Source organism: Perca flavescens, chromosome 14, assembly GCF_004354835.1.
Source record: "Perca flavescens isolate YP-PL-M2 chromosome 14, PFLA_1.0, whole genome shotgun sequence".
In the NCBI taxonomy this organism is placed as follows: domain Eukaryota; kingdom Metazoa; phylum Chordata; class Actinopteri; order Perciformes; family Percidae; genus Perca; species Perca flavescens.
The window spans coordinates 24,538,247-24,557,561 of record NC_041344.1 but is presented as its reverse complement, the minus strand read 5'-3'; the positions used below and the strand labels follow the sequence as shown (position 1 = coordinate 24,557,561).

Below are 19,315 nucleotides of genomic sequence, written 5' to 3'. Positions count from 1 at the left end.
CCCCTTTAGTCTACATAACATGTCATAGCATGTTACCACTTTATGTACAACTGTTCATTTATCATACAGACTGAAACTCAACTTCTAATAAATCAGTGCTGCGAAGTTCATACAAGTTACCAACCGATGTATCCTCGGTAAATGGGCGTGTCAAGAATACATCCGGGAATTTTAACTGTTCTTGGCGAAATGGGAACTTGTGTATTGGGACAGTACTTTGGCAACACGAGATGACGTTTCACAGGGACACAAGAACACAAGTCAATAGAAGAACACATATTGGGAAACGCCCTAGGTTTTCAGCCCAGCAGGAAGTTGCGTCATTTTGTGCTGTGTGAAGTGACTTCCTATTCCTGACCCAGGTTTCCCTTTCAGCCTCTAAAGGAGCTGCCAAACATGGGAAAGGAATAGATGACAGAAAACTGAGCAGGTGGTTGTGCAGTCACTTGCCAGGAAGATGTCACTCCTGTCATACGGTGTCCTCTTTTTAATGTTTCCTAGTCCTCTGCATCCTGTTTCTGGGGCTCGTCTGTATCCCATTTGAGTAATAAAACAGACCAGGTGCTGGTGTGTTTGAGCATTTAGACATTCCTGTCTTGTCCTTTTGTGAGATAAACATGTATCTTTGCTTGACCCCACATCTAGCGTCTTTTTTTTTTTTTTTTTTTTCTTTGGTCCATTATCATTGGAAGTGATCATTCATAAAATTCGGGGGGAAAAAAATCTCTTGTGCTGTGGTTCAGATAATTGTCAAATAAGGCTGACAGTGTTATGGAACATCCGTGAGATAACATGGCTGTTTTGTTTCCCCAGCTAAGCATGGAGAAGGTCCAGGCCATGGCAGAGCAGGTGGAGATCAAAGCCAAGGTGGTGCAGACGGAAGTGAAGGCCCTTGTGCTCAAACACAAGAAAGCGCTGGAGGAGAGGGAGTGTGAACTACTGTGGAAGGTGAGCTGCTACCTTCATGTTCATTAGCTAGCATCAAATCAAGTCCTAGACTGGGAAGTTTTGTTTCGGTTTGAGGCATTCCGGTCAACTTGGCACAATTGTCAAATCTCTCTCTCTCTATATCCGTCACACTGTTTTCTCTACTTTTCACCCAGGTGCTAATGAAATATCCTGTCGGCACTAGGACCCTTGAATACAATACTGCTATTGTGGAATGCTCATTGGGCAGGCGTGTTGTGATTATTACAATGACTGTGTTAAATGCATTACCACCTGTAACAGGCGCATTAAAAAAAGCAAACAAATACCTTTGCTTTGTTTAAAGACTTTCTGGTCAGGAGTCAAAATATAAATGCAATATACAATCTAAGAAGATGGGCTTTGATACAAATCTAACTATTTCTAATCATATGAGAAAAATACCATACATTTACTTTTTAAGATATTTTATTCATAGTTTTTGTCAAATCACAAACCGCAAAAAAATCCATACAAAAGAAGACCCTACAGTACATCCTCTTCCATACCCACACCCATATTGTCATGGTGAAGGTGTTTGCTCAATGAGACCAAACGTAAGACCTCCTGTTAAGTGAAGAATCCCCAGGTGTAGTTCCTTAGATGAGTTTGCAATTGCCACAGAGAGTCCGGTAAGAACTGCAGAAGAAAAAGATGTCCTCAAAAGGTGCTTTAAGGTACACAGAGCAAAGCCATTGTCAGCAGAGGGAATGAGGATGTATGCCTTTAACTGAGCATTTAGTGTGTTGTCTAGACTGGTTGAAGCTAAACAAAACCAAGATCTGGTTTTTAACTTGGCAGTTTAGCCTGCATTCTGTGCTTCAGGAACCCTCTGCAAGGGCCTCCTAGGTTTAAGGTTACCCAGCGAACAAGTGGGGTTTTGGGTAAAGAAAGAACCTTCATCTCTAGCGCCCCTCCACCCTGGCTAAGCCAAATCCCTAACCCTTTGGTAATAAATTAATTACCACATAAAAAGGAGACCGTACATGCATGCCATTGTACCAGTCAGGTCTCTTACACACATGCAAGCACACAAAATTCATCATATCACCAGTCTACCAAACTCTTATTTCTCTTCTTCTCCTGAGAGCAGGCTCAGTGACATTGTAAAAAGTGACCTGTGTCTTACTCCATCAGATCTTACAGCTTGTGTGTGTGTGTGGGTCAAAGTGTCACAAAGAAGGTTTTAACTTACCAGTGTTTCCACTTTAATCCTTTTTACACCACTACAGGATTCTTCTTTATCCCTGACCTGATGAAGCCATTACAGGCAATCCTAGCCAGTGTAGAGATCAGTGTAATCTTTTAGAGCCCTTGTTCAATATTAATGCTTTGGATCATTTCAACCCAATAAAAGTGCCACACTGGTGGCATGCTGCACTCTTCTTTACCTGCCAGCTCAGATGCAGAAAGCTTACAAGTTGAAGTGTAAAACTCCCAAATCATGCAAAGTATAGGAAATTACTCAGCTAGCACTGTGACTCAGTGTGATAGTCACCTGTGTAGACAGTGGTGTTAGTGGTGTAAATCTGGGAAGTCTCTCCACAGTGACTCAGCACTGTGGCATTAAACTAGAGATTCATGACTGTGAGATGACAACTAAAGCACTATAATGTGACTCACGGGTAAAACTTTTGACTTAAAAGAGTGAGTCTGGGTGTGTCTTGCATATGTTAGATTGTTAGGTTGTAACTTAGTTGTTACATCAAAGAACATCGGTGTCTCCCCCTCTCTGTGTCTCTGGGTTTTGCTCTGTGATTCTGTGAAATGCATACCAATTCTACCAATGAGTGTTTTCAACTGAGGAACTAAAACTAGATGTCTGTCCATTAGAAAGCCTGACTTTGAGTCTTTGTCCTCAGTTACTATAAAGTATAACTTGAGTCTCACATATGCAAATTGGAGTTCCACTTATTCCAAGGATTAACAAAAGACCCCTCTCTTTTGGATCCTTTGTTTCTTCCAGAGTTCCCCCCTACTATCCAAAGTCATTCTAACCATAGAGGCAGTCAGGCTATTGTGTAATTCTCTTTTTGTTAGGTGACAGTAAGTAAGAGCCCAATCCATGCCTCTCAGGTTCTACCACCCTCTTTAATGCTTTATTCTCACTGACTTTACTGTAACTTTATCTGGCTTCTCATGGTAACAGAAATGTGTCGGGGCTAAGTGACGGTCACATTTCCTTTTTCACAATTAGCTGAATAAAGTCATCCCAGTAATACTTTAGTACCCATTTGTTTGTTTTATCAGCCCCAGTATCTCTTTGAATAGTATTATTTGTACTATGTAGTGTTGCACATTGTTTTCTTCTTTCTTTTTGCAACATTTGATTAAAATAGGTTAAAATTTTTTTATCTGCGATGCAAAGTGGACTAACTGCAACCCTCTAGCTTTTATAAAATATGCATAAATGATGCCCTTCCATTTAAGGAATATTGCATTACAATTAAAATGTGTAATATGTCTTAATCTATAGTAACAGTAATACATTTTGTAGGGTTGAATTTCTACTCAAAGAAAGTAACAACACAAGAGCAAACACACAAGAGCAAACACATCATTGGTGTTTTTCAGTTGTATAACTCCCCAATAATCAGTTAACAGCCTTTCCAACAAAGATTATATCCATATTTTTTCTATGACATTCATGGAGTCCTTAATACTTATTACACAGGAATAAATATGATGTGAGGTTTTAAAAGTTTATAACTTATCAATTATTTACATTTTGTCAATCGCGCGCAATTTTAATTTACCCCTGGAATCAATAATGCACTTTATCTCCACCATGCCCTTCAACCTTAAGTCAGCTTCAAATACATTTTATAATATGTCTTGTAACTACCTCTGCTACCTCACATCTCTTCACTTAACCTGCATTCTACCAGACTGGTTAATATTGACACACTGATGCCCAATCAAATTGTGTGGAGCTAGCTAGCTGCATGTCACATTTTAACCTCCTCCTCCTGCAAGAATATCTGACAGACTTGGCATGGTCAGCACATTGCTGCCATCCTGTGGGCATACTTGCTGGTAACAGGCTGTGGTATGGAGGTACAAGGAGACTTAATTCCACATTCAATTTTACAGGAAAACCTTATAAAGTACAAGAATGTATGTGTCTGTGTTTTGGATCCCTGCATTACCTGTGCTTATTAAACATATTTTACGACATAATAATTCAATGGATCAATAAAGTGGCTCTGTCATCTCCTTTCTACGCTGTTTGAATAATTAAACAAAACCTTTGGTTTAACATTCTGTACTCTGGTTGTGTCTCCTTTCAGGTGGAGAAAATCCGTCAGGTGAAGGCTAAGTCTCTGTACCTGCAGGTGGAGAAACTGCACCAGAGTCTGACCAAGTTGGACAGCACCATCGCGGCCGTCAGCCAGGTGCTGGATGAGGGCCGCCACCTTGATGTGCTGCTGGCCAGAGAGCGAATGCTTACCCAGATCCATGAACTCAAGGCTTTGAGGAGCCTGCTGCAGGCGCAAGAGGATGACCGCTTCATGTTCACTCCTCCAGACCAGGTAGGCACTGGGACCCTGATCTACAGGTCCCTATGTAGATCATAGGTCATAAACAAGTGGTCAGCGCCTAAAGTTTGGATAGGTTTTAACATTATGAAAGCATTTCTATGTTTACTGAGCCTGAAGTGCTATGGCTGCTTAACTTTTGGTATCACTTAAATGTATTCTTCTTCTTCTAAATAAACCTTTAAAACACCAATGTATTCCATCATGGTTCCCACAGGCCCTGTACATAGCTATCCAGTCAATGGGCCTTATCAGCAGTGGAGCCTTTGCCCCAGTCACCAAAGCCCATGGTGAGGGTCTGAAAAGTGCGCTACGTGGCAAGCCTGCATCCTTCACTATGATTGGATATGACCATGATGGCGAGCCACGTCTTTCCGGCGGGGACACGGTGTCTGCAATAGTCATGTCAGTCCCAGACGGTAACCTGTCTGCAGCGGAGATAACAGACCACCAGAATGGCTCCTACACCGTCGGCTACCTGCCTAAAACTGAGGGGGAGCACCTTGTGTCGGTGTTGGTGTGTAACCAGCACATCCAGGGCAGCCCCTTCAAGGTGATCGTGAAGTCAGGGAGGAGCTATGGCTCCCTGGGCTCCCAAGTTTCTTCCTTCGGGTGCGAGGGGGAGGGAGATGGTCAGCTGTGTCGTCCCTGGGGCATCAGCGTGGACAAGGAGGGATACGTGGTGGTGGCCGATCGCAGCAACAACCGCATACAGGTAGAGCACAATCTTCCATGTTTTTCTCTCTGCAATCACACTGTCACAAGTATGTTGAGTTGGTTGTTATAAACCTTTTTTCTCTATACCTGGCCAGTTTCACACATCATTTTTATTTGTGGCACTTAAGGAAATAATAATGAAATGAAGCCAATGAATGTGTGTAAAGCAAATGTAAAGAGAGCATTTTTTTGCATCTAGGGCTCTGAAAGCGACTGTCTCCTTCTTTTTTTTTCTTCTGTATTCTACCCTCAATTTTAGTCTGTCTAAACTAAACACCACATCTGAACTTAAAGTGGTTATATGTAATTTATCATCATTCACTCACCAGCTACGCTAACTTTACTGTTTATTGTGCCGAAATGTTTAGATAGCCGAGTCTGCTTGGCAAACTTTGTTGATTACACACACAAATACACACACCATTGTCACTGTGCTGTCTTGTCACAAAAAGTTATTTTTTAGTGATTAAATGCTGAAAATAGGATAACTAAATGATAGGACTGTATTTAATAGAACAAATGGCCTAAATGTTGATTGTACATTGGAGTGCTTCCAGAAAGCCAGAGGAGAGTCTACAGTCTAAAAAACACAGCTACGTTTGACCATTACTTTAACATGCAGGTTAATGTGAGAGCTTTACAGGAGAGTTGGTACATAACTGCTGGAACATTAAAGTAGAATCAATAAGCAACGTATTTGATGCTGCCCTCTCCAGATATTCAAGCCTTGCGGTGCCTTCCACCATAAGTTTGGCTCTCTCGGTTCTCGGCCTGGTCAGTTTGATCGTCCAGCGGGGGTTGCATGTGACAGTCAGAGACGAATCATTGTGGCTGATAAAGACAATCACCGTGTGCAGGTATGAACACCAATACATTCCTACTTACTAATTTTGTATAATTGCTGTAATTCCATTGTATTCACAGGAAAAATGTAAAGATAAAGTTGTTGAAGTTAAAAAAAAAAAAAAAAAAAAAAAAAAGCATGTTGACTTCTGAAACCTTGTAAACCCATATACACGTATTTAAACACATAGCTCCTCATGCTTACTCTCTCTACTGCAGATGTAAACATGTTGGGCCCTAAGACATTTGCTTTGTCTGACAGGTGTTTACTTTTGAAGGCCAGTTCCTGCTGAAGTTTGGGGAAAAGGGTACTAAGAATGGGCAGTTTAACTATCCCTGGGATGTGGCCGTCAACTCTGCGGGTAAGATCCTGGTCTCAGACACTAGGAACCACCGTGTGCAGCTCTTCGCCCCTGACGGCTCTTTCCTCAACAAGTATGGCTTTGAAGGGGCCCTGTGGAAACACTTTGACTCTCCCAGAGGAGTGGCCTTTAATCACGAAGACCACCTGGTGGTAACCGACTTCAACAACCACAGGCTCCTTGTCATCCGACCGGACTGCCAGTCAGCTCGTTTTCTGGGCTCTGAGGGCACCGGGAACGGGCAGTTTCTGCGGCCCCAGGGCGTCGCTGTGGACCAGGAGAACCGAATCATCGTGGCCGACTCCCGCAACCACAGAGTCCAAGTGTTTGAGCCCAATGGAAACTTCTTATGCAAATTTGGCACACAGGGGAGTAGCTTTGGACACATGGATCGCCCCTCTGGTGTGGCTGTGACGCCTGACGGAGTCATTGTGGTGGTTGACTTTGGAAATAATCGCATCCTCAAGTTCTAACAAAGTTTATCTTTGCATCCTCTCTCTCTGTTTGCCCTTTTGCATTTTCTTGATGAAGGAAATGGAGGCGAGAGGATGACTCAACAGACACAACAGGAGGCAAGCTCAGAGAGGACTGAGAGCATGCTGAAGTGAAGGGAAATTAAAACTATAGCTCTTTTTTTTCAGTTACATTGCTATATTCCCAATGAGATATCTGTGGTATGTATGACAAAGGGGACCTCTACAAATTGATAATCAGTAGAACAAGCCATATTTTCCTTCCTCTGTCTCAGCTGCTCTGAATTCTCTCTGTGAGCTCTCCTTAATATCCATCTCAGGGATTTTTTCACTTTTCTTGAAATCTTGTACCCTCTGCTCCATACCTACCTCATTTAGCTCTTTACGAATGTACTCATAGTCACTGAGCAGAGGTTTTAGTCCGTGAAGTTTTACAAAGCAGAAAAGCCTACCTCTATACTTTGTTATTTAAGAGAATGGACTATTCAGTTGATATTGGCACAGGATTAAATGAATTCTTGCTGTGCATTTTGAAATATGAGTTAAAGTGAACCTCCTGAATGTTGTTGCTGAGACAATACTCAGACCGCTGTAGAGGCTGTGTGATTTCTCATTAGACAGCTTTGCTCGGAGAGGAAACTAGGGTACAGTAGTGTCCTTTTTCATGTTTTTAGGCTAGTTAGTTTTTCGCTTATGCATCCACCCATGTCTCTTTGGGGCTCTGTTAAGTTTGTAGTGTCATGAAGGCCTCAGCAGAGTGTGTGAAGCGACGCCAAAATAGATGGAGTTCAGGTCACGTTAGGACTGATTTAAAATTGTCAGTACTTTTCAAGCTCTCTCCCTCTAGCTTTACTGGCTACTGCTAATTTGATGAATCTATTGACAAATATCAAGTTTAGGAAATCATCTCCAAAATGATCCCTGGAATAAGTTATAACTAAGTTGCCCTGTGAGAAAAATAATCCGAAGTGTTAGATCATGCTTATCCCCCCCCCCCCCCAATCTGGTCTCATAAAACCGGATGAACTCGTGTTTTTGATCGAATAAGAGAACCTGTGGCGTTACTGTCCAGTCAGTTGTGTAAACAACTAAGATGCAAACACAAGTATGCAAGGACAGCAGCGTCTCCTCTAAAAGGGAGGACCCACCAAAGGATTTTGGTGATGAATTTTCCGAGATCTAGAGCAATTTTAGCGCAGAGATTTAATCATTTAATTGAATGACACCTTTTTTGATGAGGCATGCTGTGTGACAAAAGCCTCACGGTTAGACACCTAATATGGCTGTCCAGAGGACGTTAATGACATCAAATTAAGGCCTAACATTATAATCCTTTGGATTTAGATTGTGGTTGATAGCCACCCCCCTTGGCTCATGAGGCCTGGGGTTTAGTCCAATGAGAGGGTGTGATCACAAAGCCCTCTCCTATTTATTGATCCTCAGAGTGGAGGAGACCTCTCCAGAGCTAGTAGACCAATTCCTCTAAAGATGGAGGTCTGTAGACCAACTACTGGAGTCAACCAAAGTTAGATTTTCTGCACAATTGCCAACTGTAGATTTGGCGATTTTAAAGATACCTGGAAAAAAAAAATCCCCCTTTTTAAAAAAATAAAATAATCATTGTTGTTGGGAAGTCTAAAGTTAATAAAACCCATGGAGTTGAGTTCATAGCACTGTACATGTTAGGCTTAGATGACTAAAGAGTGCATTGGTCACAGTTTGTGTACTTTGTGTACACATCCTGCTACGACCTGTTGCTGTGTAAGGCAGGTTTTGAAAGAAGATCCTTTTCGTCTGTCTGAAGAGATGTTTGTGTAGAGAACAGAAGATACCCGCACCAAAGAGAACCCCATCTCAGCCCATCAAACGATGCCCAAGATTTTATCATTACTAGACAGCCCATTGGCTTAAAGTTGCATCTTAAGATTAGCTTTAATTTTGTATCCCAATCTAATTACCATCGAAACTAATAGCTACTAACTCTTTGTGTTGAAAGCATTGTGGGGTTTAGAATCCCCTTGCCCTTTTTCAATCTGTGTTACAGCACTAGACAATTATGGTTCTGTTAGTCCTTAGCCTAGCAACGAATCTTGGGACCTATGAAAAGATTCACCGACTGGCTCTCGCCTCTGAGGAGAGGGCCCGTCTGCACATGATCAGGATAGACATCGTCATATCTCAGATATCCTGCACTGTTTTACCTCCTTTCTTGTTTACCTCAACTCCTGAATACCTCAAGTCACTCATAACTACTGTGCATTTAAACATTCAAATACCTCAACTTGTTACACATTCTGAATACTTAATTTTTACTCTTTTTATTTAAGCATACCTCATTAGATATTTATGCATTACAAATATACCTCATTCTTTGCATCCTCCTGTTGCAGTACAGTAATTGTCCCTCAGCTCTAGGACCAAAGATCATGGTACTGTCTTGAGTTGAACTAAAATGTGTATTATGGTTATCGCTCCATCTTGCATCCCTGAGCAGCTTTTGGTTTGTTGAATCTACTGTAAAATGCCTGGTAAAACGGCATTGTATCATCGAGAAACCAAATATTTTCAGATGAAAGCATTGTGCCAAAATGATCGGTCAGAGTTCTGTGCCAAATGGGGTTGGCATTGGGACCACGCTGTTGTAGACGACAAATGTCACTGGACCATTATATCATAGATACAAAATGTTAAGCCAGAGCACCCGAGGATATATTCTCTCTCTCTGATTGGATGCACTTAAGAGGGCTGGGCCCAACTTATCTTTACCTCATAATGATGATAAACATGCAACGGGTAGGGAATGAGGGTGAGGGTGAGGGAATGAGGATGTGGCCTCTTTTAAAGAGTTAAGAACTTCACAAATCCGCCTTTTAACGCCCAAGAATTACCTCCTAATTTCTGCACAATTTAACAATATTTTCATGTGGATTTTACGGAGGTTGACGTCGGAGTCTAAACTCAACCATTCTGTGGCAGAACAAACTCATCCGAGGATTATGCCTAATGCCTGTCAACAGCCTGGTTGATTGTGTGAGTGGAGCGATTGGCACATTGATTGAGCGAGCCAGTTTGATTCCACAGACCCAGCTGCTTTGAACTCAACACCTGGTTACACCTTCTTTATTTTCTTTTTTTTTGCTTTTCAGTATTACTTGTAAAATGTTCATTCATTCATGTTCATCTGTTTTTTGTTTTAATTTAAACTGCAGAATTATATCTTTATGATCCTTAGGTCTTCACTCTTAAAGAGGAAACGTGTATTTTAAACATTTTTTTTAAATTTGTTTTTCATTTTGTTGCATGCTTTAAGAAGTCCTTGTATTATATTGACGTCTCTCAGATAGGTGTTGAAAAACTCAGATGGGGTGGGTAGCTGACTATTGGGATGGTTTTACCAAAATATATATATATATATATATATATATATACACCCAAAGATGTGTATGTGTGTGTGTGTGTGTGTGTGTGTGTGTGTGTGTGTGTGTGTGTGTGTGTGTGTTAGGATTGCGTTTGATGGGATTAACCTTTTTGACCTTTGCGATTGTATTTCCTGTTCTCAAGAGGCTCTGCAGAGCACAACCTGTTCAGCCGGCCAAGCCTTGATTCCTAAAAACAACCGAGGCAGAGTTGTTAGATAAATGCTGGCGCACCTCCACCCCCCCCCGTTAGTGCTTCGTTTACTTTACCTCCCTCAAGTATGCATCATGTGGGTAGACGTATTGTTCTTTTCACCCTTAAGTTCTGTAACTTTAGGAAGCGAATATGTGAAAAGCCTGAGGATAGATTTACCTTCCCCAACAATGATGAATCCATAAGGCGGCCATTTTGTGTTTGACCTAGTAATGGGAGCTCTCTCACCGTCATGTGAGAAGCAGCTAGGTTTCTCCAGCACAAACCAGCAATCGGCTTCCCTCCTTGTCTTTGTTCTAAGAATCCATGAAGTGCGGTGATGGCTGCTGAGCACGTGATCGGTTGACTGCACTCCTTTTTCGTTTTTTTTATTTTTATTGGGCCCCTGTGTTTTTTTTTTTTTTTTTTTTTTTCCATTTTATTGCTGGCCTATTACGGCTTTAAGAGAGAAGAAGCAAAGCCGCACAAGGTGAAGTGTGCAAGGTCGTAGACCTCCTTGTAATGATTGTATACTCTAAAGACAAAAAGACAAAAAAAAAAAAAAAAAAAATGGAAAATTTAGAAAGGAAAAAAAAATAAAACTCAGGTAGTTTTCAGCAGCCCTGCTCTGCAGGTGTCTCATTGAAACGTGTCCCGTAGTGATGATGTAGTGACTTTTTTCCCTGTTATGACTCTCAGTACTAGTCTAATTCTTTTGTGTGGCCATTTACATAAACAAATTTATTTCTAAATCTGAAACAATAACACTTTAGATTAGTTTCCCCTGATTGATCTTTGTTTTGTTTTTTGCCATTTTTTTTATTTCCTTTTACAAAAAGTACAAATACTTGACACCACTTGATGGTCATTGGCCCTTTTAGAATGTATTTTGTGAAGAAAAGGGCTAAATGGGATCTTGTTGATGGTCACTTGCTACAACCAGCTGCTGGTAGCATTATAAGACAGAACACAGGGAACGCTCAATTTTTCCCTAACATTTGGTGCTAAATGTTCACACCAGCCATACTTGAGTACAAGGTGGAATCATGTGTCAGGTTGTATCGGAACACGCAGCACCATGTTCATTTATAAACCAGCTTTAACGCCAGCCTCCCCCAAATGGGAGGTGTTTTTGCATAGCTCATCTTGCCCAAAAATAATCTTGTTTTGCGTCCTGTGTTCTCCAGCAGCTGGATGTGTGTGAAGTGGATATTTTGTTTGTGCGCTGAATCTATGTTGTGTAAGCAGAAATCCACTGAATGTATCCTCCTTACAGTCCAAGAGGCAGGGTGAGCCACTGTGGCCAGCTGAGTTTAGATGGCTGCTGCTGGCACTTCCTCATCCCGGCCGTTGTGCGTGTGTGTTTATTAGTCAACCCTATGTGTGTGTTGGCCAGCACACCTTCCCTCCCTCTTAGCACACACTCACAGATCGTGCTGAGTTTAAGTGCCGATGTCAGGTCTTCAGTCTAAATAAGGCAGAGGAGACTATAATATATTGGCCACCTGCTGCTCACTTTGTACTCCTGTGGACTTTAAACATTTCCTATGCAGTTTTTTTTGTTTACACTTAAATAAAGTTGTATTTCTTTGCCTCAAAATGTGACTCTTTCCTCTTTAACAAAAGAAATACAAAAATATATGTATTGTGACTGTGACTTATATAATGCCACATATGCTCTGTTATTCATAGTAGTTATATCTTCCTCTGATTCACAACCATGTCAAAAGACCGCCTCATCAGGGTTTAAAGGAACAATAAAGAAAACTTACAACAGTATGGTGAAAATACTCAGATGTGAGAGAATTTTTTTCTTCTTTTGCCTTGCAAGGGAAAGTACCATTTTAAATGTATACAGATTGTTTGTTTTTATTAAACTTCAATTTAATTTCTATAATCCAGCAAAACAATTTAATTTTGTTGTCATTTAACTGAAGTCTCAGATCCAAAGTCAGTGGACCTCAACCCCCACTGAACATTTTTGGAAACACTGGGAATGGCAAACGTATAATGGTGTGACAAGATGATCTAAAGTGCAAGCGGTAATTCAGAATCAAAAATTCAACGTAAAAAAATTCAATATAACAAATTCTGATGCAAAATACAATGTTTAAAATTCAACTAATATTTTCAACTTGCTCCAATTCAACAAGCTAAATTCACCTGCAAAATGTAATGTTTAAAATTTGGCGTTCTCATCCGGGAACCCAAGGAAAAGCAATCAAGTCTAGAATCTAGATCGGGAGTTTGCCATAGTAGCAGACATCCATGAGTAGCAGCAGTCAACAACTGGAAACCTTTTACAATTTTCGTCTGCTATTTCACCATTAAATTCACTTCTGAGACTATTTATGCAACTGGGCAGAGTTCGAATATGGGCAGTTTGACAAAAATGTGTGGCGAATTTCACATTTTCTCCGATGTTGTCGGACTTGAGAAGCTCCACTCTGACGTGGCAGCCGGGATTGCTTGCTTGCCAGCCGGCCAGTGAGGCGCACAGACCCTGCTTCTCGCTTATCCATTATAAGATAAACCGCAACCGGTGGTTATCTGCCTTTCGGAGTTAAAAAGCTCCACAAGTGATTGCGGCCGTAACAAGCTCGCTGGGCAGCCAGAGCAGGAGTCAGGAGTAGGAGAGCAGCGTCTGAAAGGGCAGAGAGATAGGTCTCTCTTTAACATAGTGTCAATATGTGTAGATAAGAAATAATGGCATATGTTATTTAGACTTAAGGGGAGACACCAATAATTGTCATTCACTGACTTAAAACAGGGACAATAAGTGTATTGCACCATATGGCTATCACAATGATGATTCCCATCTGTTGTCTCTGGGCATGTAGGCTGCGCATCTAGGCTAATGTACACCTGTAGTGTTCAGAGAGGCATATCAGACCGGAATGACAATAGGACTCTTAAAAGTAACTGTTTGGTTGATGTACATTTAAAAAAAAGTTTCATACACCCACCCTATCTCTCTGCCCTGTCAGACACTGCTCTCCCTCGCTTCTGGCTGTGTGTGTGTGTGTGTGTGTGTGTGTGTGTGTGTGTGTGTCGTAACACCTGCAATCGCTTGTGGAGCTTTTGCGAAAGGTTGCCGTTTAACAATTGAGGAAATTAACTTGTCTATGCGTCTATATTCTTGAGAGAGTTCCAGCTGACAGCGGGGTCTGTGAGCCATCGAGCAAGAGATCCCGGCCGCCACCAGCAGGCTGTCCCGTGAGAGTGGAGCTTCTCAAGTCCGACAACATCGGAGCAAATGTGCAATTGGCCATCAATTTTCGTAAAGCCCATATTCAAACTCTACACAGTTGATTTCTCACATAAAAAAAGTTTTCAAAGTGAATTTAGTGATGAAATAACAGACAAAATAGTTGTTGGCTGCAGCTATATGGCAAACAACCGATCTCCATTCTAGAATCGATTGCTTTTCCTTGGGTTCCCAGATGTTAACACTGAATTTTAAACATTAGATTTGCAGCTGAAGTTGGCCTGTTGAATTTGAGGTAGTTGAATATATTTTTGTTGAATGTAATGAATTATATTCTGCATCTGAATTTGGTATATTGAGTTTTTTTATGGTGAATTTTGGATTCTGCATATATGAACTTAGAAAAATAAAGGTGAGAAATAGTTGTTGAAAATGTGAAGAGTAAAATTTAGAGTCAAACAATTCAGATACATAATTTCAATGCTAGAAATTCAATTGCTTTATTAATTTCAAAATCTGATGAAACAGATTTACTTCCATACAGAAATATATACAAATATCTGTTTAACATAAAAAAGGGGCTGAATGGATTGAGTTCAGAATGTGCAAAGAATATATAGTACAAGTGTGCAATGTTTTTGTGGCAGATTGCTTGGCCTTGCTTTGTACAGTATATCACAGAGGCGGTTTCCTCCTGTTATAAAATGGATTAATTTAAGACTAAACGAAAACATGTGACCTCATGTATATATTCTACACATGAACAAGTGCACCATGGGCTGTCACCCCCCCATTGTAGTGGAGACATACACTCACCTAAAGGATTATTAGGAACACCCTACTAATACCGTGTTTGACCCCCTTTTGCCTTCAGAACTGCCTTAATTCTTTGTGGCACTGATTCAACAAGGTGCTGGAAGCATTCTTTAGAAATGTTGGCCCATATTGATAGGACAGCATCTTGCAGTTGATGGAGATTTGTGGGATGCACATCCAGGGTACGAAGCTCCTGTTCCACAACATCCCAAAGAAGTTCTATTGGGTTGAGATCTGGTGACTGTGGGGGCCATTTTAGTACAGTGAACTCATTGTCATGTTCAAGAAACCAATTTGAAATGATTCGAGCTTTGTGAAATGGTGCATTATCCTGCTGGAAGTAGCCATCAGAGGATGGTACATGGTGGTCATACAGGGATGGACATGGTCAGAAACAATGCTCAGGTAGGCTATGGCATTTCAACAATGCCCAATTGGTACTAAGGGACCTAAAGTGTGGCAAGAAAACATCCCCCACACCATTACACCACCACCACCAAGAGCCTGCCCAGTGGTAACAAGACATGACAGATCCAAGTTCTCATTCTGTTTACGCCTAATTCTGACTCTACCATCTGAATGTCTCAACAGAAATCGAGACTCATCAGACCAGGCAACATTTTTACAGTCTTCAACTGTCCAATTTTGGTGAGCACGTGCAAATTGTAGCCTCATTTTGCTATTTTTAGTGGAGATGAGTGGTACCCGGTTGGGTTTTCTGCTGGTGTAGCCCATCTGCCTCAGGGTTGTGCGTGTTGTGGCTTCACAAATGCTTTGCTGTATACCTCGGTTGTAAAGAGTGGTTATTTGAGTCAAAGTTGATCTTCTATCAGCATCAACAAGGCATTTTCGCCCCCCTGGACTGCCACATAGTGGATGTTTTTCCTATCTCAGACCATTCTTTGTAAGCCCTAGAAATGGTTGTGCGTTAAAATCCCAGTAACTGAGCAGATTGGGAAATACTCAAAACACTCAAAGTTGCTTAGATCACCTTTCTTTCCCATTCTGACATTCAGTTTGGAGTTCAGGAGATTGTCTAGACCTGGACGACACCCTAAATGCATTGAAACAGCTGCCATGTGATTGGTTGATTAGATAATTGCATTAACGAGAAATCTTACAGGTGTCCCTAATAATCCTTTAGGTGAGTGTACGTAGTTCAGCCATTTTGACAGGAAAAGCAGAGGTGTGCAGCCATTGTTTAAGTAATGTTACAACTGTGACATGTCAAAATGCAAAATGTGTTACAGTACAAAATGACAAGTTTATTTTTGAGCATTAGAACAATCAGGCATACCTTGCCTTTATGGAGCAACTCACTCCCAGTGATACTGACAAGGCCCCAAGACAAGTTTGCTTCCCCACAGGGGGGACAATGAAGTGCATCAGACTCTGACTCTGCTGTAGTTCCCTACCTCCACAACTTGATGTCAGCAGCGTTACGTTTCAGATTCACCCTGAGAGCAACACTGCGGCCTGCTCTTACAGTAGATTTGTGGTACAGTATGTCAATGAATGATGTTAATCAGATCAAGAGGAGGACTGGATAACAATAAGCTGTGTGAAATGTTCAGTGGAGCATCCAAGTGATTGAGATCTCTTGGTGTGAAGCAGTGTTGTAATCAAGACCACCTAAACCGAGACCAAGTCATTACCAAGACCAGAGTGTATCAACGCTGAGTCAAGACTAGACAAAACAACTTAAACATACAGTGTATACACAACTGGTTAGTATGTATAGCTGATGTTCACCTTATCACTTTGGGTGATGGGTGAAGAGATTTCTGAAGAGTTTTGGTACAGAGGCAGATTGATAACTTTAGCTAGCTAACTTTGCTAGCATGATTTACACTAAGCTTACCTTTCTTTATGCTTCCTTAGTATAAGTGCAGGTAAAAGATTAAGGGGGTCCCTTTGCTTTGCAAATAAACTCCAAAAAATATATAATTAATAAAATGTTATTACGACGATTTGGCTGACATCTCCCAGACAGGCAGAGATTCTTCTCCTGTCACCTACATTCAATTGACGGGGGAACTGGGGTTAACAGTAACACATTTCAAACTAGAAATGAGTCAAGTTATTGATTGCGTTTGAAGTAGGAAGTTTTACATCCAATCACAGCAATGATGTTAAAACTTTAGTGCGTAACTTATTTTTTCTATATTAATGAGTGTCCGTTACATTCAAGCCATTGCCAAATGAGTTGATACAAAGCTAATTAAGACTATCAGCTTCACAAAAACTGTCTGTACTTCTCAGCATGGCTATGTTTAGAACAGGTGTCGTCCGGCGACTTTCGCACCCAGAAACTCGAGTGAAGATAATTACCTCTTCTGAAGAGTCCATTATGTTGTTTTTTTAATCCTCCGTGTCCTCCTTGGCTACTAGAAACTGCGTGGAGTGGGGGTGGGGGCCCGTGCACTATCACAGAAGGCTTGGGTCATGTGGAATGCTACAACAGTGGAGTTGTCATTACTTAGAATTCTTCATGGGGGCGACAGAAACAACACACTATAGCTCAAACACAAATCAGACATCACACAGGCAGTTTAGTAATATCCCTGAAATTGTGGTCTTGACCGGTCTTGAAATAAAATCCTGAGTCCTCTTCATCCGAGACTGAAACGAGACGATTTTGAGACAAGACCGAGACCTTGGAAAAGTGGTCTTAAGACCAGTTTGGAGTACCACAACGCTGCTGTGAAGCATATGTTTTCACAACTCGGGTAGCAGTAAGGAGGTGGAGTGCAGTGAGAGAAGTTGCTGTTTGGACGGAGATGAGTTGTGAACGCCAGCTTTACAAAATTACAATGACAAGACACGACACAGCGTCTCTGATCAAACACAACAGCAGGCTGGTGGGACCTCAAACATCCCCCTGAGCACTGACTTGGGAATGCAGGAGCAGAGGAGCACCTGTATGTACGAGCCCCCAACAGATGGCTTAGCGGTCCTGAGTTGGTGTGTGTTTGCGACGATGTCTGTATGTGTATGAGTGGCTCTCAGAGGAGCCAATTAGCTGTAGCAGACTGAGAAGGCGCCACAGAGCACAGAGATCCAGATTGTTTTGTTTTGGTGGTGGCACAAACTTGGTTGCTTTGCCAGAGTCAGCCGAGAGCATCATTCACCGTTAGTCACCACAGAGCTGGATTAGCCTACATGTTCATAGTTTTACTCTACTTATTTGTTTGCACTGAACATTGAGGAGACGGCCAAGAGGCTATGAAACCCCAAATATGGAATTGGCCTAATTAAAAGAAAAACATTACGAAATAGCCTAAATAATCATATGAGTAAATTGTGTAAAAGTGAACCAATGTATACGTTGTGAAATAATTTAAGCAATTATTAAAAGGCAAACGCATTTTTACTTCCATGAACTTTGCTCTAGAGTGACCATTGAGAAACACTGTCCTGCAGTGGTGACTCTGGAATAGCCAGCTAGCTGCTAACATTACCAACAAAGCTAGCCTGTTAGTTTTGGCCACTTGAGGCAGTGGAAACAAGTTGTGAATGCAACACTGACGCGTTATTATGGAACCCACGCAACTTCTAGGCAAGACCCGCCTTTCAATAACATTCACCAAGGGGGTAAGCGAGCATCCGGAAAACGTACCTCCTATGGGGAGATTGTAGGCTAATAAGCCATCACGTTTTTGTAAAAATCGGCTAACACGTAGATAAAGTACCGTACATTCTGGAGAAGCTCGCAGGCAGTTTTGACTTACATTAGCTATTTAAGTTTAATTACTAATGTTAACTAGCATTTTAGTTAGCAATAACTAGCCTGTGCCTATGTTATATCCTTACATATACCTACGCTCTCCGCCTCTGCAAGATTGGGAGTGATTGAGATTTCTCTTGGCACAGCTACCAGAAGACTTCCAACTTTCAGACAGGTTGCTCACGTCACATCTACGTCTTCAAGCTCAGTTTGTTGCTGCACAGTAACGCTCAGCGCTCACCGGAATTAGGTCCTATCCCCTGACCAATTGGCTATCCTAACATTCACCACTCAAGGTCAGTGCCTAACCCTACAAACCAATCGTGCTGCTTCGTAGGGCTGGACTTGCCTAGAAGTTATGTGGGATCCATATTAACGCAACAATTTTAGCAAACAATGTGTTTATTTACACATCAAGCAGTTACGGAACATTATCATTTGGAGACGTGATTCTTTAACTTGAGAACAAATATTTGCCATGTTTTTCTGAATTAACAAGATAATTATTTCCGAAATTCTGAGATGAATGTTCAAAACAACAAGAAAACAATTCTGCTCTGAGTATTCTGGTTGCTGCTGCAACACTGCAATAGATAGATAGATTATTTCAAGACATTTTAAAACAGATATATTGTACATGTTTCTTTTATAGTATTTTTTTATTGCAAATTTTTCTATTCTATATTTATGCTTCTTGACTTTTGCAGTAGGCATACTTCCTTTTATTATTTTCTCCTACTAGCTTTATTGTTATGCACCAAAAGGCAATTTCCTTGTACACTATGTGAAAACCCTCTTGCCAATAAAGATTCTGATTCTGATGAAATAGCATTTCAAAACAATGACGTTTTAATCATTTCTCAAACTTTTCCACCAATTATTCACTCATTTATAAAGTTTTCAATATGTATTCATGCATTGATTCAAAATTAGTTGTTTTATGGCTCCATAAGAAGCATCTCTGAATCTTGTCCTTCCAAATAAAAAGTTGTTTTGAGTCACCATCATCATCGTTTTGAGACATTGTATGTTTTGTACTGTAAGACAACTTACAG

The 19,315-nt window shown here is 41.1% G+C and overlaps 1 protein-coding gene across 1 annotated transcript in view; it reads left to right on the top strand.

Annotated features, from left to right (window-relative positions):
* trim71 (tripartite motif containing 71, E3 ubiquitin protein ligase) overlaps window positions 1-10,279 on the top strand; it is a 38,443-nt gene extending 28,164 nt beyond the window's left edge. Inside the window, exons 3-7 of the mRNA XM_028597588.1 lie at window positions 814-948; window positions 4,257-4,499; window positions 4,723-5,220; window positions 5,939-6,079; window positions 6,328-10,279. Of these exons, the coding sequence (XP_028453389.1) occupies window positions 814-948; window positions 4,257-4,499; window positions 4,723-5,220; window positions 5,939-6,079; window positions 6,328-6,900 (1,590 nt within the window). The 3' untranslated portion in view covers window positions 6,901-10,279. The remainder of the gene's footprint in view (window positions 1-813; window positions 949-4,256; window positions 4,500-4,722; window positions 5,221-5,938; window positions 6,080-6,327) is intronic.
* The last annotated feature ends 9,036 nt before the right edge of the window (window positions 10,280-19,315 follow it).